The sequence below is a fragment of the Phocoena sinus genome, chromosome 12 (assembly GCF_008692025.1).
Source record: "Phocoena sinus isolate mPhoSin1 chromosome 12, mPhoSin1.pri, whole genome shotgun sequence".
NCBI lineage: Eukaryota > Metazoa > Chordata > Mammalia > Artiodactyla > Phocoenidae > Phocoena > Phocoena sinus.
In genome coordinates this window covers 30,982,242-31,008,766 of record NC_045774.1, presented here as the reverse complement: position 1 = coordinate 31,008,766, position 26,525 = coordinate 30,982,242, and the positions used below count along the sequence as shown (strand labels likewise).

At 35.0% G+C, this 26,525-nt stretch overlaps 1 protein-coding gene across 1 annotated transcript in view; it reads left to right on the top strand.

The window, feature by feature from the left end:
- ENPP1 (ectonucleotide pyrophosphatase/phosphodiesterase 1) overlaps positions 1-26,525 on the top strand; it is a 69,571-nt gene that overhangs the window by 34,278 nt on the left and 8,768 nt on the right. The window contains exons 3-21 of the mRNA XM_032651681.1: positions 1,430-1,546; positions 2,279-2,404; positions 3,310-3,370; positions 5,508-5,605; positions 7,726-7,805; positions 8,706-8,825; positions 10,121-10,230; positions 11,611-11,676; positions 11,984-12,056; positions 13,210-13,318; positions 14,299-14,430; positions 16,574-16,605; positions 17,354-17,481; positions 18,773-18,842; positions 19,712-19,799; positions 21,244-21,413; positions 22,250-22,301; positions 23,721-23,875; positions 25,668-25,797. Of these exons, the coding sequence (XP_032507572.1) occupies positions 1,430-1,546; positions 2,279-2,404; positions 3,310-3,370; positions 5,508-5,605; positions 7,726-7,805; positions 8,706-8,825; positions 10,121-10,230; positions 11,611-11,676; positions 11,984-12,056; positions 13,210-13,318; positions 14,299-14,430; positions 16,574-16,605; positions 17,354-17,481; positions 18,773-18,842; positions 19,712-19,799; positions 21,244-21,413; positions 22,250-22,301; positions 23,721-23,875; positions 25,668-25,797 (1,917 nt within the window). The remainder of the gene's footprint in view (positions 1-1,429; positions 1,547-2,278; positions 2,405-3,309; positions 3,371-5,507; positions 5,606-7,725; positions 7,806-8,705; positions 8,826-10,120; positions 10,231-11,610; positions 11,677-11,983; positions 12,057-13,209; positions 13,319-14,298; positions 14,431-16,573; positions 16,606-17,353; positions 17,482-18,772; positions 18,843-19,711; positions 19,800-21,243; positions 21,414-22,249; positions 22,302-23,720; positions 23,876-25,667; positions 25,798-26,525) is intronic.

The window sequence follows — 26,525 nt, the reverse complement described above, 5'->3', positions numbered from 1 at the left end:
GTCATTTAAAAAATGTTAGTGATTGTTAAGCTGTCATTTATAGTTGAAATGAATGAAATGTAATTTTATATATTTAGTTAGCAACTATTCAGAGCAAACTGTCAATGTTTAATAAAATTAAAAAGCTATAGACTTTAGTGTTCACCTGTGTAGCCTTTAGACCCAAAGTAATTCCCCTTGAGTTCAGTTTGGCATGTAAAAATAAAACCGAATGATTGAAAACAGTAATTTTAATCTAAACTCAACATGGAATGCATATTATTTTTTAAATGACTAGGAACATATTAGTGAGCTCCAAGTAATAGCTATTATTATAATAGCTTTTCCCCCTTGGGTCAGGAAAGTTAATATTTTTGACCCTAGAAATTATTATTGTCATTTCATGTCCTTGAAATTGCCTAGTTTCCCGGTGTTAAATGAGAGTTAAACTCTGTGGCAGTGTCTTCTTGGGTCAGGAGACCATTGCAGTCAAGAGCTAGGATTATTCATTTTTTTCTTTTTGACTTCCATTATTTTATAAGTGGATTTTTTTTCTTACCACCCTGATTTTTTAGTAATCCAATAAAAACCTAGCTTATTCTAGGTAACTAGTGAAGAGTTACAATGTAAAATTGTTTTTAATGAAAAGTATTTTCCTTCCATATCTGCCATTTATCCATTTAACAAAAACTTATTAGTACCAGCTATAGTCAAGGCTCTTGCTAGCTACCAGGGATACAGTGTACTGGGTAACTTCCAGATGTGGTCTTTGTTCTTAAGAAGTTTGTGCTCTAGGGTGAGACTGGGATATTAACCAGATGATCTAGTTACAAATGGAAGTGAGTGACTGAGATGAAGGGTAAGGTTTTATACAAACTTAAGAAAAGGAAAAAGGACCTTGACTGGGAGTTTGGGAAAGTTTCTCAAAGGGAACAGCCTGGATCTGAAGGTGCAGTGGATGTTCTAGGTGATGGTGGGAGCTGGGTCCCGCAGAACATGTTATGTACAAACACATTACTTCTCCTTTACACCAGACTGAGAATGATGTAAGTCAGGTATTCTCTGTCTTTCTGAAATATTCATATATTATCACTTTTTAGAGAACTCTGCATAAAATCTTCAGAACAAGCTCTTCTTATTTTTCTTTTCTTTATTATTCAAAAGTTTTTCAGTTTTATTACCCCCAGTAAGGTTTATAACATATAAAAGAAAAAAGTCATCTTTTTTTCCTATGGCAAGAGATAAAATTGCAAACTCTGTAAGGTTACCGCCTTCTGTTTGTGTCACTTTCTACATGTATTTGTGAAAAGATTCTTGGTTAACTTTATTGCCCACGCCATCTGTGTTTTCTAAAACAATATTTGAACCTGACTATAACTAACTTAGGTGTATTAATTGATGTTTGCTTTGTAATTATATAATGATTAGAAACATCTTTCAATATTTTCAGTTAAAAGTTGCAAAGGTCGCTGTTTTGAGAGAACATTTGGGAACTGTCGCTGTGATGTTGCCTGCGTTGACCTTGGAAACTGCTGTCTAGATTACCAGGAGACGTGTATAGAACCAGGTAAAAATATGCAGGGGAAAAGATGGAGTCATGGGCCTTGGTAAAAGAGCAAAGGAAAGTTCTGCATCTTTTAGGTATGTGATTTACCTAACCCATTTGAGATTTTTAAAAATTTGGCCTTTATATTTTCTGAGAGAAAAAAATTTACATATTTTGCCTTGTTAAAAGTTTTATGGATAGCAAAACTGCCTGTTTTTAATGTATGCTGATAGCCTATTTAGTCTAATTTGCATTTCACCTAAGTTCAAAAAGGCTGCTTAAAATATATGAATATTTCTGTGGGCTTATTAAAGCAAGAGTTCTTAAGATGTCCACTTAAACTTCAAAGTAAGACCATCAGACTATGGAAATTTTCTGTTTGATTTGGTCTTCTCTACGTATGACATGGAATAACATTTAAATGAGAGCGAGCCAGGTTTAGATTAAATTTTGAGAACTCTGACAATGACTGGTGGAAGAAGCCAAGATGGACATGGGAGTTGTATAATAAGAATTACGTTTGTTTACATTTTAAAATGATGAGATTCTGGCTTTTTAGTGAATAATAATTACTGCCTGCATATTTTCTCTTAGTTCAGATTGACCACTGTGGTGGCAGGTTCTGTGACTGACTAAGGGTTAGAAAATGGTCCATTGTCTCTTCATGGATCATGTTCCAGAGACATTTCTGTATTCACTTTGGACATGTTGAATTTGGACCATGAAATGTATTATGTTGATATTTGTTTCTAGAACGGATATGGACTTGCAGCAAATTCAGGTGTGGTGAGAAAAGGTTGTCCCGAAGCCTCTGCTCCTGTTCGGATGACTGCAAGGACAAGGGCGACTGCTGCATCAACCATGGCTCCGTGTGCCGAGGTCAGGAGGTCATGCCCTCGCCGGGTTCAGAGGCAGGCTTACATCTTCCTAGGTCCTAGCGGGGTTTAGCACAGATGTATTTTTTACATTAGAAGTCATAGTTATTGACCCACCATATTAGCTGAAAAAATATTTTAAAAACATGGTATTAAGGAAAATTTCAAACAGATATACCTGAATAGAGAGAATATGTGATGAAGCTTGCATCACCCAGCTTAATAATTACCATTATCTAACATGGCCAATGTTGTTTTATCTGTAGTCACTCACTCTTCTGCTACAACCCCCTCATGTTCTTTTGATATTAGCTGCATATTTAACGCTGTACTTGTGGAAAGATCACTTTTGCGGTCCTGGCTGACTATATAACAGGTTCCTTTGTAGTAAGTGAGGACAATGTCTACTGTGCGTTGAGAGAGTGGATGTGAAGTTAGGGCATAAGATTCTGTGTAAACTGATGTTATGATGATGTCTCGTCTAGGTGTTACAGGGTTCCTTGAAATTCTTTGACAGAACCTGGCTCTGTATGAGAGGAACTAAGACATCAAGGATTTAATACCAGAAGATTTTGTTGGGTGGATAGAAGGAGGGTTGTAAATTTTGGCTAAAAATATTAACAATTTGAAAATGGAAAAGGTGCCTTCAAGTTCTCCCAAATGCAGTAGTATGTTTTAGTCTTGCAATTATACATTCATTTTTAAATTCCTGATATCAGCTAACTTTTATTTTGAAACAGAATAACTCCCTTTATTTGTTTTGTTTCCCTAGAATCACGTCCCATATTATCTATGTATCTGTTTAACATATTTTGTTTTTGGAATCTGTCCTAATGTGTCTCACAGGCATCACAATCATTGTTTCTGTTGAGTGTGTTTAACTCATTGTACTTCTTGAAAATGTTTTAGGTGAGAAAAGTTGGGCAGAAGAAACATGTGACAGCATTAATGATCCACAGTGTCCAGCAGGGTGAGATTATATTCTGAGATACTAAGTTTTTTTAGGCGTACCATTTTTTTCCCTTTCCAAATAAAAATAATAATTATTCATTGGTTCAGTAAATATTATTTTTAGTTAAGCCCTCTTTTGGCACTGGTGGTGTAGAGATGATTATGGCGTGACTCCCCACTCTGGAAGCTAGTGGAAAAAAGAGAGATCATAAATATTTAGTATTCATGAGTGTTGGGTGAAAGTATTTGTGTTTTCCTTCTTAGGAAGGAAGGATCTTTACATTCATTTGAAATTTTTCAAGTTGAACTTACAGCAAATTACAGCTTCTTTTTATTTTTTTTGTGTGTTTTGGTTCATTTATATATTGTTGGGATAACATGTCTGTGAGAAGATGTTACATAATTTTTATAATTTATACTTGTTATTTTTGTATTTAGAGTATTTTTATAATACCTTATGTTTACAAGGTCATCAAAAAAAATTTGTGTGGAATTCAGAAGGTGGAAATTTGGTGACAGTATTAAACATAATCATATTTGCTCCACTTGAACAAAGATATATGAATTCAAATTCATATAATTTGAATTATTAATCTTCAGAAATATATTTTTATGTCTTTAAAATAATGATTTTTCCAGACTGTTAAACATTTTAAAGCTGTATTTTAGCTTACTTATGTATATAATTTATTTTTGTTTTTTAAATATGTATTTTTGTTTTCTGTTGGATGGAAGAGTTCTTTTCTGTTTAAAACAGCAGTAATAGCAGCCAAAACTAAACCCAAAAAATTCCAACAGAAGAGACTTTTTTCAAAGAGGACTTCTCATATATCCTAAGATGTCTGTTAAGTCCAAGATATATTGGAAATTTTACACTTAATGAATTTTGAATCTTCCTTTTCCTTCTAAACATTGACTATTATTTTCCAATTGTAATGTTGACTCTGTTAGTGGAAAATATAAGTCCTTCTTTCTTTACAAGAAGACCGTAATTTAGGACACATTTTATTATACGGGAAATTATTATACCCGTATATTTACCTGGAGGCCCAGCAAACTGTTTTTATGTTTTCTGTTGATTGAATAGAAATAATTTTATACAGACATGGACCATTGAGACTATATGCAGCTGATTCTGCAGAGTTTCCCAGCAGAACTATGGTACAAATACTAGTTAGTGGAAATTATACACAAATTTCCTCCTTTTTCCATTTGTGTTTGGGTATGAGAGTAAGCTGGGGAGGCAGTAGAGTTGGAAAAGGTAAGGTAAGGTAAATCTTTGTGCTCAGATTTTTAAATTACTGAGTAAACTTTCAGTGGAAAGTTTTTTCATGGTTATCCAGTGATGCACGACTTTCCTACTGTCTATCAGATGTCATTAGAAGCTGTAAAATTTCTGAACCATGCCTGTTTTGGTGTAGCCATGGAATGGTTGTCCATAGTTATTCTCTTTTGTTGGGAATATCATTATACATTTTTTTTTTTTGCTTCCCTCTTTGGATTTCCATACCACACATGTAAATCTGTGTGTGTGTGTGTGTGTGTGTGTGTGTGTGTGTGTACCTTCATTGTTTGTTCATTTCTAGCTTTGGATCATTTCTTTGTTGTTTATATATTTAACTGTAGTAAATACCTCACCAACTTCTCTATTAAATATTAATATCTTTTAAATATGGTAAACTTAAAAGCTAAATATTGTATATAATTTATGTGATATGAGATACTATCTATTAGTTTCAAGTAGAGACAATATCAGAAAATGCTTTTACAGAAAAAAAAATAGTGGAAACAAGAAACATAATTTAGAACATGCTATTTGTTAACATTTATTCTCTTGCAAATTGGGAAAATATTATTACATTTTAGTTGCTTTTGGTCTAGCTTTTGGAATAGCAGGAATCATAAATGATGGTCTCTGTATGGTGGCTCAGAATGGTATGAGTGCTTAATCAGTACTAGTTGATGATATATATTATAAAATATAAAAGCATATATGTGAATATAGATGCTTACAAAATATTCTTTATGAAGATGTTTGTTGAGCTTGTTAGTTTACCTAAGATTACATACCAACCTCAGTGGAAAATCTTCACTGGCTCTGTGTCTTCTTTCTTCTTCTTTAAACAATTTTTTTTCCTTTCTTTCTCATTATCCAGGTTTGAAATGCCTCCTACCCTCTTATTTTCTTTGGATGGTTTCAGGGCAGAATATTTACACACTTGGGGCGGACTTCTTCCTGTTATTAGCAAGCTGAGTGAGTAACTTCAGAGTTTACTATTGGAGTGCCACAGTTTCAGTGAGATAGACTAAGGAAGGAGTCTTTTTTTCGAAAAATACTGGCAGAATCTGTTTTACTAAACTCCTCAATTGCAAAAGAGTTAAACCTAATGATAAGGAACTAGTGTTTAATATTGTAATTGTTCTGAAACTGCCTTTTAAATAATTCTGCGATAATAGTAGTTATTTTAGGATTTTTATCCCTTGGTGATAGTTGTAGATATAAGGATGAGATAAGATATACTTTTTTTTTTTTTTTTTTTTTTTTTTTATGCGTTACGCGGGCCTCTCACTGTTGTGGCCTCTCCCGTTGCGGAGGACAGGCTCCGGACGCGCAGGCTCAGCGGCCATGGCTCATGGGCCCAGCCGCTCCGCGGCATGTGGGATCTTCCCAGACCGGGGCACGAACCCGTGTCCCCTGCATCGGCAGGCGGACTCTCAACCACTGCGCCACCAGGGAAGCCCCGAGATATACTTTTTTTTTCTTAGACTTTTGGATTCCTTTTATGGAAAAATTATTTATATATTTATCTAATATGTATTACATCTTAAAATAGCATTTCAAAAACTAAAATAGCATTTCAAAAACTGCTATGTTTCTAGTAGGGTAGATATAGAATATTTGTTATTTATCTTATAGTATCATGTAGCATCTTTCCAACTTCTTTATCTCAATAAAGCCTTAATTGAATGATTATTGTATAAGTTACTAACGCAATAGTAGAATTGTCTTTTCTTAGTATTAATGCCAAAGTTTTAAATCACATTAACCACCAGTAATATGGGCATCACTTGTATCATCATTGTTACTGAAAAAAAAATTAAATATGGGTATAAAAACTGTAGAACATTGCTTGTTATCAGTGATCAGTATTTAAGTAGCCACAGTGTAATGCTGGACTGAACTAGAAGTAAGTAAATACACTGTTTTGGTGTTCTTCTGGAGCTCTGAAACATTATTTACTAGACTTGAGTATATGAGGTTGGTTTAAACATCAAAGTCACTCTCAGTAAATACATAGGTACGTTTATTCTACTTCTTTTGTGACAAGCCAAAATAATATTTGGAGAACTTTAAAAATTTTCAGTTTCTAATTTCTCCTGGGAAGAAAATAGTTTTTATAAATAATCATTTGACCTAAAAAAGTCTTTAGCAGAGAGCTTGCATGGGCAAGGAAGGCTCTGTTCTTACCAGCCAGGCTCATGAGCTTTGAGGTTTGAATATGGCCCTTTGTTATCATCAGGAGGAAAGTTTGTTTCCATAGCACCAAATATGAGTTCAGAACCTGAGTTCAGAATTAAGGAGCTGTAGGTACCTATACATGAAGTTGAAAGTTGAAAGGAAATCAATACACAGTTAGACTAAGTCCTCTCTTTGGGTAGCTGGGGAATGTAGCTTGTAATTCTGAACTATTTGGAAGGCAGTGAGATAGATAGACACATGCCAATCTGAGGAATATTTTCAGGCAATGAGGTATTGATATGCTAGAATCATTAGTTATGTATTCCCTCTTCAATGGTAGAGGCAGAAGACGAATGTGACACTAGGGCTAAATCAGCAACAGTTTGACTTGTGTCCTTTCTTGAAGCCGGAAGATGCTTTTTATCTTTAGAGCAGTGTTGAACTTGTCTAGAGTTAGCTAGATTGGATTTTTGGGGTGGGACACTGTCATCCCAGCTACTGCTTCATTCTTGTTTTAATTTTGCAGATTTAGCTACTAGTGCAGTTTTTTGTTGTTAAAATATAACTACATCCTATAATTTAGTATGTTACCACCAAGTAGTAGCAGACAAAGATCTAGCAAGAATCATTATGGTCCATCTGGAACTTAATGTTATTGATAAGTATGGGATAATTATTTCATTGGCTTAACTATTTTGTTTAATGATTTTCTAAGTAAGAGAAAAACTAACTCTTAACATTGAATTCGAGTCCAAAATGTTGCTTTGTAATTCACCCTGAATTTTTATATGGTTGTAAATCCCTTCTGGGTTCACTTTTTAGAACTATTTAGAAGTCTGTGGTACCAAAGCTAAATGAGGGAAACAGATTGTTAGTTGTATTTAATAAAAATATTTAATTTTTTTTCCTTGTAGGAACCTGTGGAACATATGCTAAAAACATGAGACCAGTATATCCAACAAAAACTTTCCCCAATCACTACAGCATTGTCACAGTAAGCTCTGCATTTCAACTTTTATATGTTCACAGAAGTGAGATGTAAATGTAACATTTTTCAAGAGAATAAGTAGATTTCAGATCAGAAAAAAATAACTTCTTTTTCATTGTGTAGTTAAGCAAGGAAACCTAGGTTCTGGTCTTAGCTTTTCTACTAACTAGTTGTGGCCTTGGGCAGGTCACTTTACTTTCAGGGTCTCCATTTCCCATCTGTGAAAAGAGGTGACTAAAGACTCCAAGAAATGATTTCTTGGTTCCCTTTCAATTTAAGAGTCTCTGATTTTTGGGTCCTGTTTTTTCTGATTAGTTTTTATCTTACTTTATTTGAGCCCCAGACTGTCTGCACTCACATGTTCTCAGCTGTCTTTCCAGTCATCTTGATGTATGAGTTCTAAGCAAGCCACTTTGCCTGACTTTAGGTAGGATTACAGCTCTATTTTTGTTTCATTCAAAGTTTGGAGATTTAATTTGAATCCAGAAAAAAAAAGTAGAATTCATTAGGCCTTAGGGTTGAAGCCAGAGAATTAATACTTTAGCTTGTGTTGGTACAAGCTACTCTTGGACCCAACCAAAAAGGAGTTTGTTCTGAAGAAATGTTTCACTGAGCAATGCAAAAGGACAATACAGTACTTTTTTCAAAATTAGGCTGCTTCTTTATATAGAACTTCATCCATATCATTCCTAATTTATTTTCTCCTATTACATAAATTAAAACACAAATACTCCATAAAATCTCGAGTGGTTGGTTATGTTTTAACAATACCCATTGTTTTGTTCTTCTCTCCTTAAGCTGGGTTAAGTTCTGTGTAGCTTAAGTTGTCTATTTCTCTTTGATGATTTTGTTCTGTAACTTTAAAAACTTAAAACTTGCATAAAACTTCTATTTTATATTTTTTAGGGACTTTATCCAGAATCCCATGGCCTCATTGACAATAAGATGTATGATCCCCAAAGGAATGCTTACTTTGCACTTAAAAGTAAAGAGAAATTTAATCCTGAGTGGTACAAAGGAGAACCAGTGAGTTGTTTGTTTTATCTATTAAAATTATTTTTATTATTCTTATCTGTTTCTAGCAGAGTAAAATACCACATTCCCTGGAGCTTTTAATAACTCATTTCATTTACTGTGTTTTATGCCATCCTTATGCAAACAGAGATGAATTCAGGTAACTCTAAATATAGCTTGTATCATTATGTAGTCTGTTCCAGAGTGGGGTTTGGGTTATGCTGAGCCAGTTCTCTTTTCTGCTTGATTTTACCTTTTTGTTCTAGTAGCGAAGAGCAGTAGTCTGGGGGTAATATTTTGATCTACACAAAGCTGACTGTTTCTACAGGTGTAAACTTTGACTTTGTTTGTATTTGCTAACTTAGAAGATTCTCTCTGATTGTGACTTAGATGTGCTCTCCTTTTGAGTTTTTATAAATTGCCGTGACAATTCTATAAGGTCTATTTGGATAGTCTTGGTATTCCTCTTGGAAGGAGAAGAGCATTTGCAAGTTATAAATTCAGATTTTAGATCTGACATTTGAAGCTGTGTGACTTTGGGTAAATTATTCTTTCTGTGCCTCAATCTTCTCCTATCTGTACTGTAAATAATACTGTAAATACTGTTAACTACCTCATAGAGTTATTGTGATGATTAGTTGAATTGATAATCTAGAATACTATTTAGAACTGTAATTGGCAATAATAAGTGCTCAATAAATGTTAGTTACATAAGCAAAAATGTCAATAAGTTAAAGATATGTATATTTGTAAATTTTTCTTTTCTTTTTCCTTTCATGAATTTTTCTTCTTTTAAGAAGGAACCTATTCTAGTGGGAAGCAGCCGCATAGCACAGGGATATCAGCTCGGTGCTTTGCGACTGCCTGGAGGGGTGGGATAGGGAGGGTGGGAGGGAGGGAGATGCAAGAGGGAAGAGATGTGGGAACATATGTATATGTTTAACTCACTCACTTTGTTATAAAGCAGAAACTAACACACCATTGTAAAGCAATTATACCCCAATAAAGATGTTAAAAAAAAAAAAAAAAAGAAGGAACCTATTAAGTAGAAGTATGACTATAAAAGTTGCAGGAGTTATCAACTGTTCATATTTTTTAGGTTAATTTAATTTCTGATTATTTAATTTCTCTTTACTGCTGTTCAAAGTCATATTATATTGTTATTTTGTAGTCTAACTGCTGGAGCTTATTAACGTCAAAAACATTCTAGCATTTGGGAGGAAAGCATTGGGGTTGCATGAACAGATATTTTCCTAAGAAATGAATGCTTGCATAATTTCCTAACTTTCCTTCACTGGCTTCCCCAGATTTGGCTTACGGCTAAATATCAAGGCCTGAAGACGGGCACGTTTTTTTGGCCAGGATCAGATGTGAAAATTAATGGAATTTTCCCAGACATCTATAAGATGTATAATGGGTATGTATAGCTGTACTTTTTCTAGGACCTATAACATAGAATTGTTTATTTTCTTATCAAAGCCTGAGTTCTCGCATTTAAATGATATGTTGTTTGAAAAATGAGACCTGTCAGAATAAGAACTCTGTCTTAAAGAGTTTTAGATGGATGATAGATAGACAGTAAAACTATGACAAGTTTTTTCCTGGAGGTTTTCTAGAAAGCACTGGTAACATGTTAGAGTTTGCATTCAGATCTTTGGGCAGGAATAAGATGGAAGTCCTGGTGAAAGTAGAGGTCCTGCACATTTTCACTCTAGGGAGAAAGAACGAGGAGAAGGAGGTGAAAGTATTAAAGGGACACAGGTAGGAGTGACTCTCTAGTATCTGGAAATATTATTTAAAAGAAGATATTAATGGCACCCCTGGATTTGCATTTTCAAATTCCTTTGTTAAACGTTCCATTTAATGTGAGAACTGATTGGAGTAACCTCCCTGTGATATTCAAAATCCATGAGGTACCACGAAAAAAACAGAAACTTTTTTTCTGGAAAACTCTCTTTGGATCATTTTAGGGAGACTAGCAAAATAGTTTCGTCTTTCACTTGGGAAATTTATGTCATAAAATCAATACGATAATGTATTTGAGGGACGAAAGGAAAAGTTCATAAATTCCAAACAAGAAATGCATAATGATTTTCTATGGTGACCTTATGCTGTTGTTTATTCCTTAGGGTACACACGGACACCTTGTTATTTGCTGTTAGTTTCATTCCATAGATGGTTATTGAGATTCTATGTGACGGGCACTGTCCTAGGCCTGGGGGATTTGAAGAGTGGTGATATATGTTCTCTGGCTTCTCAAGGTCTGATAGAGACCTTCTCAAGGTACAACTAAGTGTACTGGAGGTTGGGCAAGCACTCTGATGGAGACGTGTAAGCAAAATCCTGTGCCCACAGGAAGGTGTCGTTAATTCTGCCCAGAAATCGTTGCCTGGAGAACTGTCTGCTCATTAGGTGTCCACTTCCCAATTTTACTAAGAGTCGTCAATGAGTGAGTTCTTCATGAGGTCCTCTTTGAAGAGTGTATTGACACATGGGTTATTCATGCCATAGCAATTGCTATTCTCAGGTCCAGGAGTAAGATCCTCAGGTAGAGTATAGGAAGCAAATCTCTTAAACCCGGCTACAACTTCCATATGTGTAAAATTTAATGTTCGTTTCTTTGTCGAGAAAACAATTTTAAGTTTTCAGATGAAGCTCTTACATTGCTTGGAACACATTTGATGCCTTGAATTGTTTTAGGCTCTCTGAATGAAATTTTCAGTGAGACACACATTTATATCTTAAACCCAAACAGCTGTCACAGATTTGTTTTCATTTTGTTTATCTTTCATATTAGTTCAGTACCATTTGAAGAAAGAATTTTAGCTGTTCTTAAGTGGCTGCAGCTTCCTAAAGATGAAAGGTATGTAGACGATTAATTTCTGTCATAAAATACTCCTTTGTTTTATAAAAACATCAGAATATTTTAAATAGATGACAGGAAAACTTTGCTATTGGCTATGGTGTTTTATATCCAAATTAACTCTTTAGTGTCCTATCACAGCCACATTTTGAAGAACTCTAAACATGTAAATTATTTCTCAGCAATTTTAGAAATGTTACCCCAGTGTTGTATTAACTTCTATTCACTATCAGTTGTTGAATTATTCTTTCTATTCTGTTTTACAATGTGTTCGTAAAATATTACATTTTGATACTGTTTGATTTAGACCACACTTTTACACTCTGTATTTAGAAGAACCAGATTCTTCAGGTCACTCTTATGGACCAGTCAGCAGTGAAGTAAGTACATTTTTATCAATGATTACTTCATTAAGCCTGGTAATATCTCACTGAACTTTGCTTTGAAGCAGGTTTCTAGACCATTCTGTAAGAATCCATGATTTCTGGAAAGAGTGAGTATTAAGCACATTTTTATTAAACCAAAAGATGCACTTTAATCAAAAAGAGTTGGGAGCATTGTTTTGTTTTACGCTATCTACAGTGCTAAATTGAACCAGTGATGAGTTAAATTCTATATTTTCAATTTCAAATGAGACCTTTCACACTCCACCCTTTGTACTCTTTCCATCAAAACCTATCTCCAGTAACTTCAGTGTAGTTAACCCACATGCCCTTGCTTTGATTCTGTCCTTCAGCTAAGCAGAAATGCTCCTTCTTAGAGGTGGGAGATGTGTGGCCGTCAATGCAGCCATGTCATAATTAGACAAATGGAAGTTTCCTGTAGTTCTTATCTTGGTTCGAACAATTAGCCAGATGCTAGTATAATTTTTATCCTTTCACTACTAAGACCTGTGTCGAGGTCAGTTTGGCTACAAGTAAGTCTAAGGATCATTTTGTAATTGATTATCAGATCACATAAGTTTTAAGACCAGTGCTATTTTTTCTGTTCACTAAAGATTTCCCAAAGTACCTGCTTTTCTGTTTCATCTTCAGTCAAGGTCGAGCCCATCGCTCTTCAAATCATATTCATCAATTTATAAACTCAGTTAAACGCTAGTATTATTGGCTCATCGAAACCCACTTTATCTTCATACTTAAAAATTCCAATCCATGTTGCTTGGATATCTTTGAGTGAAAGAAAGACCACGTTGAAAGAGCTTGTTTCATAATACAGTGAAATACACAGACTATAGATAAAGGTTAGACTGTTTTGATATGGTACCGAAGACACAGGCAAAACTGCACAAGAATTTGCCTCCCGTGGTTTTGCCCGGAGAGAGGAGGAGAGAAGAGCCAGAGGTAATTTGCCAAAATCATACACCATTCTGTGTCCTTGTGATATTCATATACAAAATAATACAGTTTGTATGGAAACAATGGGCTGTATTCCTAGAATTTTAATTTAATTTAAAAAAATTAAGTACATAGAACTATAAGAAGCATTTCATGAATACTTTTAACTGCATGACATGAGGTTGTTTCCCTTTCTTAGGTCATCAGAGCTTTGCAGAGGGTTGACAACATGGTTGGCATGCTGATGGATGGTCTAAAAGAGTTGAACTTGCATAGATGTTTGAACCTCATCCTTATCTCAGATCATGGTAACCTGAATTTGCATCATTTTTCCTTCAGGTTAAATGGTGCCCCCAGAAGTTTACTAGATTGATTATTGTTTTATTATTTCCTCTGACTTTTGTAGTTAATTCTTTCTTTTAAATGTGATTTCTTGTAGAAAGCCTTTAGAAAATACTACATTAAATATAAATCACAAGTGAAACGTAGAATTCACAGAAACCTAAGAGCCTATTAACCACAATGCACTCATCTCCTGATTTGGGGTGGGCTTACACCAGGAACTTGGAGAGTTAAAACAAATTTTTTAATATTAAATTTTGGTAAATCTACTCTAAAAATTTTAGGTGTAATTTGAATAGATTATTATGTGCTGCTTCTGTTTTCTCTAGCATGAGAAAGCGGACTTTTAAAAGCAGTATGTATTAATTTTGGCAATATTTTAAGTTAACTTTTACTTACTGTGACCTTTAGAACATGTATGTGTATAGCCTTGGGACTGTAAAAGCAATGTATATACAAGAAAATAGGAAAGAGGTTCTTTTTGTTTGTTTTTTGTTGTTGTTATTATTGTTTGCTTCAGAAATAATTACTGAAAACTATTTCTAGAAACAGTCCTAAGAAGCTGTATCCTAAAGAAGCCCCCAGTCCTGGAATGAGGTTGAGAGTTTTATACTCATAGTTAATATGCTAGGTGATTCTGAGAAAGTAACTACGCTTTCATATTCAGTCTAAAACTGTGATATTCCTCATCACTCACATAAAGTTACTGTAATATATAAATAAGAAGAAACACTAATTTTGGATGAAGGAAAGGGAAAAGATTTTTTTTTAAGTGACGTGGTAGATATACATGAAATTCTGTGTCTTACCTATTAGATGTTCAGCTGTCATGAGTGCTGACCTCATGTTTATTGATTTAAATTCTGGAAGGGAAAGAAATTCTGTCCTACATGTTAAATGTTTTTTATTAAAGTTGTAACACATTTGGGGATTTTTTTTCTCCTAGGCATGGAACAAGGCAGTTGTAAGAAATATGTGTATCTGAGTAAATATCTGGGGGATATTAAAAATGTTAAAGTTATATATGGACCTGCAGCTCGATTGAGACCCTCTGATGTACCAGATAAATACTATTCATGTAAGTATATCTCTATGCTAATTTTGAATATGATTATATTCACAACACGTCCCTCAGAATCATTATGTCTCTAAATTAAAGAGGATCAGTTAATTTCCTTTTCATGATTAAATCTCCAGGGCTGATCTTCTGCACCCAAGGGATTTTATGGAACTAGATGTGAGGGCACAAGTCTAACCGCTTATCTGTTATTCATGGCTAAGAATATTATTTGATGAACTTGGTACAATTTTATGTTATCGTTGTGTCTTTTGCTTGTGTTGGGTTCAAGATTACTTGTACTAGAAAAATAAAAACTTAAGAGAAAAGTTCGACTACATTTATTGAACTTTAATTAATGTCATTTCATTAAAATAATTTACAGATATTATAGGATAATATTCCATTATGAGGAGGAATGCTGGCAGAGATGATTAATTCTATAAGCAACTAATTTCTATTCTCAGAAATGACTTTCTTAAACTATTCCAAAAAACAATGAGAATGTGTTTTTTGAATAGAGAAGAAGAAATTTCACATTCTCTCTTGACCCCATGTTGTACTCAAACTAAACTACCAAGAAATTTTAAATATTCATTCTTTTGAAAGTCAAGCCTATTTCAGAACTGATTGCACCTCTATTATACCCCTCTTTTTGATTACCATCCTTGGTAATTCGCAAATACTAAGGGCAGTTTTTGTTTATCTTTTTGTTACAATTACCTTTGAAATGGAAAGAGAAAAGAGCTTTTCTGGCAGTCATCAGCATTGGATTAGGTTTGGGTATATGCAGTGCTATATGTTTCAGTAGATACTGTTGAATATTCATGAGAAGAAGTAGATTTCCCTGCAGGAAAATAGTTATGCAAATATATTAACATAGTAACCCAAAGCACAGACACTAACTTGTACGATAACAAGTTTGAATTAGTGTTTAAACAATTTATTAAAGTAGTACATGATTGTTATAAAACCTGTTATAAAACTATACAGGCAATGGCAGTCCCCAGAGATGTTTAGGATAGAATGGCTAAGCTTAGCCACACACACCCTTATCTCAATTAGGCCCCTAAGTTTCCCAATTTCAAGTAAAAATTATGTATCTCTGTATCTACACTCACACATTAAAATATATAGAGAGTACATATTCTTTTATCTGGATAATTTTCTCAAACTTATGTAAAGTATAGCTAAAAGAATCGTAGGGAGCTAGGCAGCTACTGTTTCCATCACAGAGTACACTAAGTAAGTACACTGTGGGCTTGCTGTGAAAATTCAGTTTCAGAACTCTTCTACCTGCCCTCACTTCTAAATCCCCCTATGTCCTTATTTGGAAATTCTGGAATTATCCTTGAATATCAAAGTATGTAAAAAGTAACAGTTTTCCACCCTAAATCCCCCTAATTCACAGCTCAGTTCCTCTCTCTAGAGATAAATACTTAGATTTGGGATGTGTCTTCCCAGGTATTTGCCATGTATATGTAAAACACATTCATTTTTATTTTTACAAAGTGACATTATACAGGATCTAGATGTGTGGATGGAAGGATGGATAGATATTTGGATGCATGGAGAGATAGATAGATGGATGGATGGATAGGCAGATGGACAGGCAGATGGATGAATGGACACACATATGAATGACAGATGGATAAACTGATGTTCTATAACTTGCCTTTTCACTTAACAATAGGACGTAATTTCACAGGCATGGTGGTAGTGGAGGTTGGGTGGTTCCTAAAGATCTGTCTAATTCCTGTCAATGGCTAATATATAATAATTGAAATCAGTGGTCCCCAACCTTTTTAGCACCAGGGACTGGTTTCGTGGAAGACAATTTTTCCACGGATGGGGAGGGGGGATAGTTCAGGCAGTAATGCGAGCAGTGGGGAGCGATGGGGAGCGGCAGGGAGCGGCAGATGAAGCTTTGTTCGCTAGCCCGCTGCTCGCTTCTTGCTGTGTGGCCCAGTCCCTAACAGGCCGCAGACCGGTACCGGTACGTGGCCTGGGGGTTGGGGACCCCTGATTTAAATGATCTGTTTGAAACCAGCTTTGGTATTTAAATATAGGGTTTGAGTCTGACATTATATATTTTTTGTATTATTTTTATTTCTAATGGTAGCATACCATTCAACTATTAATTCTTATCTTTGCCCCCCTTCAGTTAATTATGAAGGCATTGCCAAAAATCTTTCTGTGAGTATCTTTTTTCCCCCATTACTTTGTTATTACTAGTTTTGTATAAAATATATTTAGAAGAAAGTTTCAGTATTTGTTCTTGGGATTGTAGAATTTAATCTGATTTTTTGAGTATCTGGGCCAACATTTAAATGCTCTGTAGTTTTTAAAGATCTTTAAGGACATACCCCAATAATGTAGGTTTTTAAAATTTATTTATTGATATTGTTAAATTTATATGACAGTACAAGAAATAACTGAAAACAATAGAAGGGAAAGCCCTATAGCTGTACTACCATAAACACCGTTAGCATTATGATGTATTTTCTACCAGTCTTTCTTATGCCTATTTTTTAAAATCAGCTTTTGTCCTAGTGCTGATTTATCTATACTACATGTTTTTACTTGATAGAAAATTCTTACAATTTTAAAGAAAATTCTTAAAATTGTTATAAGAGCATTTGAAAATATGATCATCAGTAGTAACACAAAGGTAAACGAGTGACTCAATCTAAGCATCCTGGGACTCTTATGTAATAATTATGATTTTTCTAGAAAAATAAGAATATTCAGTAGTTGGGAATATTCAACTTGTACTTTATATAGGTAGTAAGAACTCAGTTTATTTGCATCTGTGACTTCTTGGGCATACTGATTAAATGTTTGTGAGAAAAAATTCATATGGAGTTAGAAAGCAATTTCAAGGGAAGTTTACACTTAAGAAAATATGGAAATAATGGTTTTTCTTTGCCTTCTACAATTTCAGTGCCAGGAACCAAACCAGCACTTCAAACCTTACCTGAAACATTTCTTACCCAAGCGTTTGCACTTTGCCAAAAGTGACAGGATTGAGCCCTTGACATTCTATTTGGACCCTCAGTGGCAACTTGCATTGTAAGTTCTGACAATCTCCCAGGTAAACTTAGCTTGATCTTATAGTAATTCAAGGTAACCATTGGGCCCTTTCCAATGATGTCGTTATATGAAAACTACAAATATGATTCTCTTCACTCTATCCCAGGGTCTCTCAACCTTGGCCTATTGACATTTTGGATCAGATAATTCTTTGTGGTTGGGGAGTTGTCCTGTCTGTTGTGGGATATTTGAAAACATCCCTGGCTTCTACTCACTAGATGAAAAAACACCTTTTCTGTAGTTGTGACAACCAAAAATATCTGCAGACATTGCCTGAAGTCCCCTGGGGAGGGGAGTCGCCTCCAGCTGAGAACCACTGCTCTGTCCCCTCACATCCGTCTTGATTATTTCTTATGCTCCACATTTGTGTAACCACTTGCCGTTGTATCTCTTCTGCCTAATAGTTCTGCCTAATTAGTTATGCCTAATAGTTCTGCCTATTAGTTATGCCTAATAATACCTTCAGAGTCTAACAAATAATTGGCAAAACTCTTTCTAATAATGAGCCATTACCTTCTTCATTAGACAAAGCTGTTTTTTCATTCTTGTTATACTAGTCCATTAATAAACCTCAGTTTATTGGTGTGTTCAGCAAATTATTTGGATGGTTCGTATTGTTAATATCTCAAAACTTGATCATTAATTCTGTATGGTTGCCAGGAAGCCAGGGATGATAAATACCCCTGTCCAGCAAAACCTAAGCAGGGAACCAGAATTCAGTCAACAGAATTGCACTGTCTCTGCTTTATTAGAGAGCTGTGCTTTCAGTGTTTAGAAAAAGAATATGAAAGGAGAGGAGGTCCTTACCTTCATGGGAGAACTAATATTAGTGAGCATCTACTGTGTTCTAAGCACTTCTTTAGTACAAACCATTTAATTTTTATAAACCCAGCATGACAAATTGAAACCATGAGAAGAAAATTAAATTGCCAAAGTCACAGCTGAGTAAATAGTATGGTTAGGGTTCAAAACCATGCTAATGGTTTTCTCCTTTATACCATATTGCTTATAATCGATTTGTCTACAAAATGAAAGATAAAGGTGGCTGTCCCTTAATGCTTTTCAAAGACAAGTGGTTTTATTTACTTTTTTTTGATTTGCTTAACAATAGTTACTTATTTTTTATCAAAGAATATTAAAAAATGTACAAAAATATTAAAGAAAAATATTAAAGAATAGTTACTCCTTATTAATGGAAATAATGTCATGATTGTCAGTTTTGCTTTATGAATGGACTTTACATTGTTAATTTATATTATGTGAAAATTAGGAATCCTTCAGAAAGGAAATATTGTGGAGGTGGATTTCACGGCTCTGACAATGCATTTTCAAATATGCAAGTGAGTAAACCTATTATACAGTAAAAATTATAGTTTACATCTGAAGAAAAAAACTGATATATAAAGTTTTAGACTTAAAAATCATAGACTGTCATTGTATGTCTTGAATGAGAATTAATGAAGCTTATAATTTCATGTAGCTGTTTTACTTTGGACATTAAATAAATTAATAGAATTTTGTTAAATATTTATATTCATGTTTTATGAATGTGACTTATGCCTCATACTAAATTTCTAGTAATTATTTTGTATGTATTTGTGCTTCATTAAGAATGTTGCTCCACAGTAAATGAAAGCCAATAATTTAATAGGTGAAAAGATATCATAGTTATGTTTTAAATAAAGATAATGCCGGGAATTCCCTGGTGGTCCAGTGGTCAGGACTCCGTGCTCTCACTGTTGAGGACCTGGGTTCAATCTCTGGTCAGGGAAGTAAAATCCCACAAGCTATGCAGTGCGGCCGCCCCCAAAATAATAATGCCTTCCATTTACCTAGCACTTTAAAAATTTCAAAATATACTCATAATAATTTTCTGATTTGATCCCTGTGGCACTGTGTGTGGTGGGAAGAATGAGATTTAGATCCCATTTCACAGTTGAAAAAAGATTTCATCATCATTCTGTTCTGATTGTCACGTTAGGAATTATAATGCAGTTAAGAAAAATAACCTAGATGTCCTTGGATTAAAAGTACAACAGGGGTTAAAATAATATCCTAGAAAGTCCACTGGGCACAGTATTTTTCCACTTACCTTAATATAACCAGTTTATATATGTACAATGGGGAAGATATAAAATACCTCTTTGGTGACCAGCTCCATACATAACGGAAATGAGTAGATAAACTGTTTCTTTTCTGGCCAACGTAGGCCCTCTTTATTGGCTACGGACCTGGATTCAAGCATGGCATTGAAGTTGACTCCTTTGAAAATATTGAAGTCTATAACTTAATGTGTGGTAAGTGTGAACAGGCATCTTTTCTCCCTTCTGAACACAGAGCTGGAATAGGATTATCAAAAGTAGGTCACATGTTGGGCACCTTTCTGGAAGTGATGATACGGCAAGACAGACCCTTGTATTTCCACCTTTCTGACCTAGAGCCATTGAAAAAATGTGCAGAACTTAATCATCTGATGACTGACCTGTTCCTTCCACTAGACTGCACAGTGGTATGGTACAACACTCAGAGTAGGGAGGTCTGTACATCCCAAGCGCCCAGTACTTTGCCAGGCCCTGGACTTCATTAAATGACAGTTGAACCAGATCAGGGTGGAAGCCAGAGAAAAGAGTTTGGGGTTGTGAAAGGTAGACAAAACAGGTGAATCCTCTGGTAGCAATAATAGTTGAATGGATGGCAATATCAGGGTTATAGAAGTGGAGGAGGACATATTGAATATGTTCTTAGTTGACTCTGTACCTTCCAAATTAGTACTTTTATGGTTGAGTATTGCATTTTAAATATTACTTCCTTTTTCTGATGACAATACTGGGCATTTGTAAAACCTTAAATATGTTCTAAGTATAATTATTTTAGTGAGAGCCTGTATACTTAAATGAGTTAGTATATCCTAAAGCACTTAAACAGTGCCTGGCATATATTAAGCGCTTTAGTGTATAAGTGTTTGCCATCATTATCAAGAGCGTGAGTCTTAGACTTGGACAGAGCTGGTTTTGAATCCTAGGTCTACTACATTAGTAGCTTGAAATCTTGAGCTAAGCACTCTGGTTACAGGCATACCTTAGAGAAATCGCGGGTTCAGTTCTACACCACCGCAATAAAGTGAATACTGTAATAAAGCAAGTCACATGATTTTTTTGGATTCCCAGTGCTTATAAAAGTTACATTTATATTATACTGTAGTCTATTAAGTGTGCGATAGCTTCTGTCTAAAGAAACAATGTACCTACCTTAATTAAAAAGTACTTTATTATTAAAACATGCTAACCATCATCTGACAATGTGGGGTTGCCCCAAACCAATTTGTAAAAAATGCAGTGTCTCTGAAGTGCAGTAAAACGACCCTGCCTGTACTCATCTACCAGGTATTGACAGTAACTTATTAAATTGTTTTGAGGATTAAGTAAGAAAAATATATTAGCATACTGATCGGCATATAATAAGCATTCAACAGGAGATAACTATATTTATTGTATACATTAAAATTTAGAAATTTTTATAGAGAAGTACAGCATGCGTATCAGTATTTCCATTGAGAATAGCATGGTCATAAATACTCTACAACCTAAGAGAGACAGAGTTATAGTTTTATTTTAGGTAAAGAGTTAAGGACCCTGAAATAGATTTGGCTTTAAAAGATAAAATTCGTAGTGCAAGTCTACTATTTATTTAGTTTTGAAATTTCTAAGTAAATCTTTATTTACCATTCTTGAAATTATGCAGATTTACTGAATTTGACACCAGCTCCTAATAATGGAACTCATGGAAGCCTTAACCACCTTCTAAAGAATCCTGTTTATACCCCAAAGCATCCCAAAGAGTTCCGCTCCTTGGTCCAGTGCCCCTTCACGAGAGCCCCCAGGGAGAGCCTTGATTGCTCGTGTGATCCCTCGGTAAGTAGTCCCAAGAAGTTTAGCCCAGTGGGTATGATTTTTTAACACCCTCTGCATAGCATATGTTGTAGAAATACATAATGATTAAATTAAAATTTATGAGTGGGAGTAAACATATATTTATTTTCAATTCCAGTGACACGTGCCGACCTTCTTATTATTTATTTTTCCTGCTCCGGGTGTTTGCACTCTCGCTCTATTTTTATCCCCCTGTGTCGAGACTTGAATTGGCTGCAGGCTGGGAGAGGTCTAGCTGAGTCCTGAAATGTCCTGAATCCCAGAATCCGTGCTGATATCCTAGCAGTGAGGTCTTTTATGAACCAATCACAATATTCCTTTTCTAAAATACATCCCAACCTATTTTAAATTTAGAGGGAAAATATCAGTTTTTGGCATGAAATGGATTTATGACACTTTTCCTTTTTTACTCCTATCATAATATACAGTTGTTGTAAGGAGATGAAAATATATGACAAGTTATGAACAAAATTGATAGTGTCCATAAAAATAGACATTTGAGTAGTTCATCTTATGCTTTCCATTTTGTTTTAGGTTTAATTTAGACTTGTATAAAGACTGTTAGAGTAGAGATAAGAATTATAAAGCAGCAAGTACATTCTTGTTTTCGATGACTTGTGTTATGCTATGCTAACAATTTTGTCTTTTTGCAACTGTTATCCCTATTCTTTTATCTCTTCTTCAAAAAAAATAACTTTCACTTGCACAAAATGATTTTATATTTATCTTTGTTCTATGGTGGAATACTGTAAAATTCATTTATTACAAAATGAAAGCATGTTTCTCAGTCCTTAAAAATTGTATCATGAATTTTTTAGATTTTGCCAATTGTGGATTTTCAGACACAGTTGAATCTGACAATGGCAGAAGGTAAGGCATGCTTGGTCTTGAGCCTGGGATGTGGAAGCAAGCTTTTTCTCAACAATGTGAACCACAGAATTAGTTTTGGGTCATTGTTTGGGAATAACCAACAAAATAAGGTGGTAATGGAGGACCACCTGATGAACCGGAGAGATTTCTTTGCTTGATAGTCTAGACTATTAATCATAAGGAAAGAAGGCGTGTTTACAGTGGAAACAGCATGTAATATAATTAGTGGAAGCTGAATCACTCTTTATGAACTTAGTGGAGTGTTTTGAGATTTTGAAGATATTTATAGGTTTATACACTATTATAATAATAGATCCTCAGATTTCCATTTAAAATACCCATTAGCTTTCTATCTTACCTAATTCTTAGTTAATTATAAGGGAGTATAAATTGATTTATTTATCTAAAGTTATTTCTTCATAACTTTTGAATGAAAATTAAGAATATGCAGGCAGCTGATGAAACGTGGATATTTAGTATCACTTTGACACAGTCTCTGACCCTCAAGTTACTTGGCTCACAGCTTTTTCTTGCTGGAATAAAAAGGTGAATTATGCATTCATATATGCAGAGTGAATGAAGTTCTGCATTCATTTATATGAATGAAGTTCTATTCATATAGAACTTCTCTATATAAATCTCTGTAAATGTTCAGATTAGAGAAATCTCTGATGGCCCCATGGTGGCAAAGTTTTGTGGTGAAAAGTGACGCCTTGGAACTGAGCAGATATGGGTTTGAATATGAGCTTAGGAACCGTATGTCCATTGAAAAAGCATTTACTCCCTATAAATTGCTGTTTTCTCATCGATAAAATGGGCATATAACCTTAATTCTTAGGGCTCTATAAGAATTCAATTCAATGATGTATACAAAGAACTCTAAAAAAGCATCTGATGCTTGGAAAAAGGGGCAGTAAACAGTATACATACTATTGTTGTTTCATTTAGTGTAGTCTCATCATTTCAGTTTTGAACTTTTGCTTTCCAGGTACACACATCATCCAGAAAATTTTCCTTCTGTAGTGTATCCTGGAAAATAAGTAATAAGGACAATGTTAAAGTATTTTAGTAATATAATTTAAGTCCTAATTGCTGAAATTCCTAGCAATTTCATGTAGTGTCTTGTGATATCTTAGTATTACATTGATCTTTCAGAATCTTTATAGGCAAAAACTGCAGTGAACTCCTTTTATTGTAAATTGTTTATAGTTCTGCTCTTTGTAATTAGTTTATACATTAGTTTATATTATTATATATATTATATATATATTATATTTATATATTAGTTTATAGTTACAAATAATTTTTCAATAGGATTAAGTAGAGGAAAGAATTAGATCAGTGTATCATTATGTATTATCATATCATGCACACTAAGTATGTTTGAATGGTGGTTTCATTTTCCCCCTATGACCCAAGAGAAGGCCGTTAAGCATGGCACTCTACCTTATGGAAGACCCAGAGTTCTCTGGAAGAACAGCACTGTCTGTCTGCTTTACCAGCACCAGTTTGTGAGTGGTTACAGCCATGACATCCTGATGCCCCTTTGGACAGCCTACACCATCGACAGAAATGCAAGTATTTGTCACCTCTTTATCTCTGTGTGGTTATTTTATATTATCATTAAGCAAAACATTGAAAGCATAGTTTCTCACTGTCAATCTTGGCTCTGTAATCAGTTCCCAAATTAGAAGATAACTGAACTAAGAGTCAGAAAAATTAGATTCTGGTTCTAGCTCTGCTGCTAACTAGCTACGTGACTTTGACACTCAGAGCAAACTTCTTTTGTGAAATGAGGGTGTGCAGTGAAGATTTCTCCCTTGCTTTTGCTTTTTCTCAGTTTTAATATTTGATGATTCTAGTTTCTAATTTAATGAACTCAGTTTTACAATCAATTTATCTCAAAATACATATCTGTGTAAGTACAAGGATCTCCCTTGGCTGCCCAAATCGTAGGGGGTCCTCAGTGATGGAGAAGGCCATTAAAGTTCACTTACCTCACTGTGTATACCACCTATAGGAAGACACCCACACCAAACCAGGGAAAGGTCAGGGATCCTGTCTACCACCCAGACTAGAAGAGTTTGGCTTTGAAAGAAGTAGGGGAAAATATCCCAGAATAAGACCACCATTCCGCCTCACTCTCATCCCTTGGGTGCAGTGGTAGAAAGATAAATGATGAAGGAAATAGGCCTTGAGAAAGAGAATGGGGGGAGGAGATGAGATTTAGATCTTATCTGGAAGTGAAGTTTTAAACTAGGCTGACCAGATTTTCAAAAACTGAAAATGTCTGGCAAGCTATAGGATGCCTTTAAGGGATGGAAAGGGGATTTGAGAGAGCTTAGTTGACTGTAGCAGTTAGATTTTAAAAACAGAGCTTCTGGGGCTTCCCTGGTGGCGCAGTGGTTGAGAGTCTGCCTGCCGATGCAGGGGACATGGGTTCGTGCCCCGGTCCGGGAAGATCCCACATGCCACGGAGCGGCTGGGCCCATGAGCCATGGCTGCTGAGCCTGAGCGTCCGGAGCCTGTGCTCCGCAACGGGAGAGGCCACAACAGTGAGAGGCCTGTGTACCGCAAAAAAAAAATAAAATAAAAAATAAAAATAAAATAAAATAAAAACAGAGCTTTTGTTACTACTCACTAAGACTGCTAAATAAAAAGATAGGGAGACGTGTATATATGTAATTTCGGTATATTGAATACACACAGACATTTCACATATTAACATGTTTTTACCTTAATTTGATTTTTAATTTTTAAAGAGCATCTTCAAACACTTTAAACACATTTTACTTGACTTTGTAGTATATAGCAGTTTACCCAGTGTTTTGTAGGTCCCCATCCTATTTATTGTTGTTTAATACCTTAATTATGGTGTTCTTGGACTCTGAATTTTCAGTCTTCTTATATAATGAAAGCTGCAAAAATTCAGAGTCATCACTACTCCTGAGATTTTCATATCGAATTGCTGTTCAGTGGCTTTTCTCCACCCCCTAAGCCCCACTACTTTTGTTGTTGTGGCTGTGTTGGATATGAAAGAGTCTGATCTCTAAAAATCAGCAATTCACTACACAAAAGTTTGAAACTGAGTAGACAAAAACATTATAAACAAAATTAGCACAACATAGTAGGAAAATATTTGCACATATATGATTAATACCCTAATATTTTAAAGAGTTCTTACACTTCGGTTAGAAGCAAGATGAATAAATACTCTTGCAGAAAAATGGAAAATGGTGAAGGACATGAACCGACAGCCAGAACTCCATGATTTTATGTTGTGGTTCACCTTTAACTATTTATAAAACTCTCTCTTTTCCTTCCGTATGGCTGATCCCTGATGGTCCTTTTCATTTTGTTCTTCAGGATAGTTTCTCTACAGAAGACTTTTCCAATTGTCTTTACCAGGATCTCCGAATTCCTCTTAGACCTGTCCATAAATGTTCGTTTTATAAAAATAACACTAAACTGAGTTATGGGTTCCTTTCCCCACCACGTAAGTCTCTTCCTCTTTGACCTTCCCTTTCCCTTATCTTCTCTGTCTCTTGCATTTCCTTTTCTTTCTTATGGGGCAGTGTACGTCTTGTTTATTTATTGGTGAAAACTGTGAATGGGAGGTAGAACTATTAGGGAAAATTGTCAAGTGTCTAAAACTTGAGTTTTGGAAACCTTTTTACTTTTGTTTGGAGGGTGATGGATTTAGTGCAGGCACTGTAGGTAGAACATTCTTCACTTTTCTGCATTTCTTTTCAACAGAATTTGGGAAAACTCAGGTCAGGATGCATCAGGGTTCTTAGGAAGGAGATATCATTTTGTTGTTTGAAAAGAAGAATGTGACTTGTCAAAGAATTAGGTAAAGGGAGAGCCTAAGTGTGCTTGTTCTTTCACTGATACAAGGCCCCCAGGGAATGGCTTTTTGGAAGTTAAGTGTTCTGTGTTTTCAAGTGGCAGACTTGTATCTGAATGAGAAGACAATTTGAATCTGTCCTAAAAAGGCAAAACTCAGAAGCCTCCAGGTGCTCAAATACACTCAATATCCAATCGAGTCCCCAGAGCAAGCTTCTGAAGTCAGAACTTGGCTATTGCATTATAAAAATAGACAGGTCTAAGCCAGAAGTCCATACAAAGAAGCCTTGTACAGCATTTTGGGGCAGACATCCTGTGATGTTTTTTCTAGTTAGTAGGTGTTGTTCTGAAGCCAGATATTCTCTTTTTTTCTTTTCA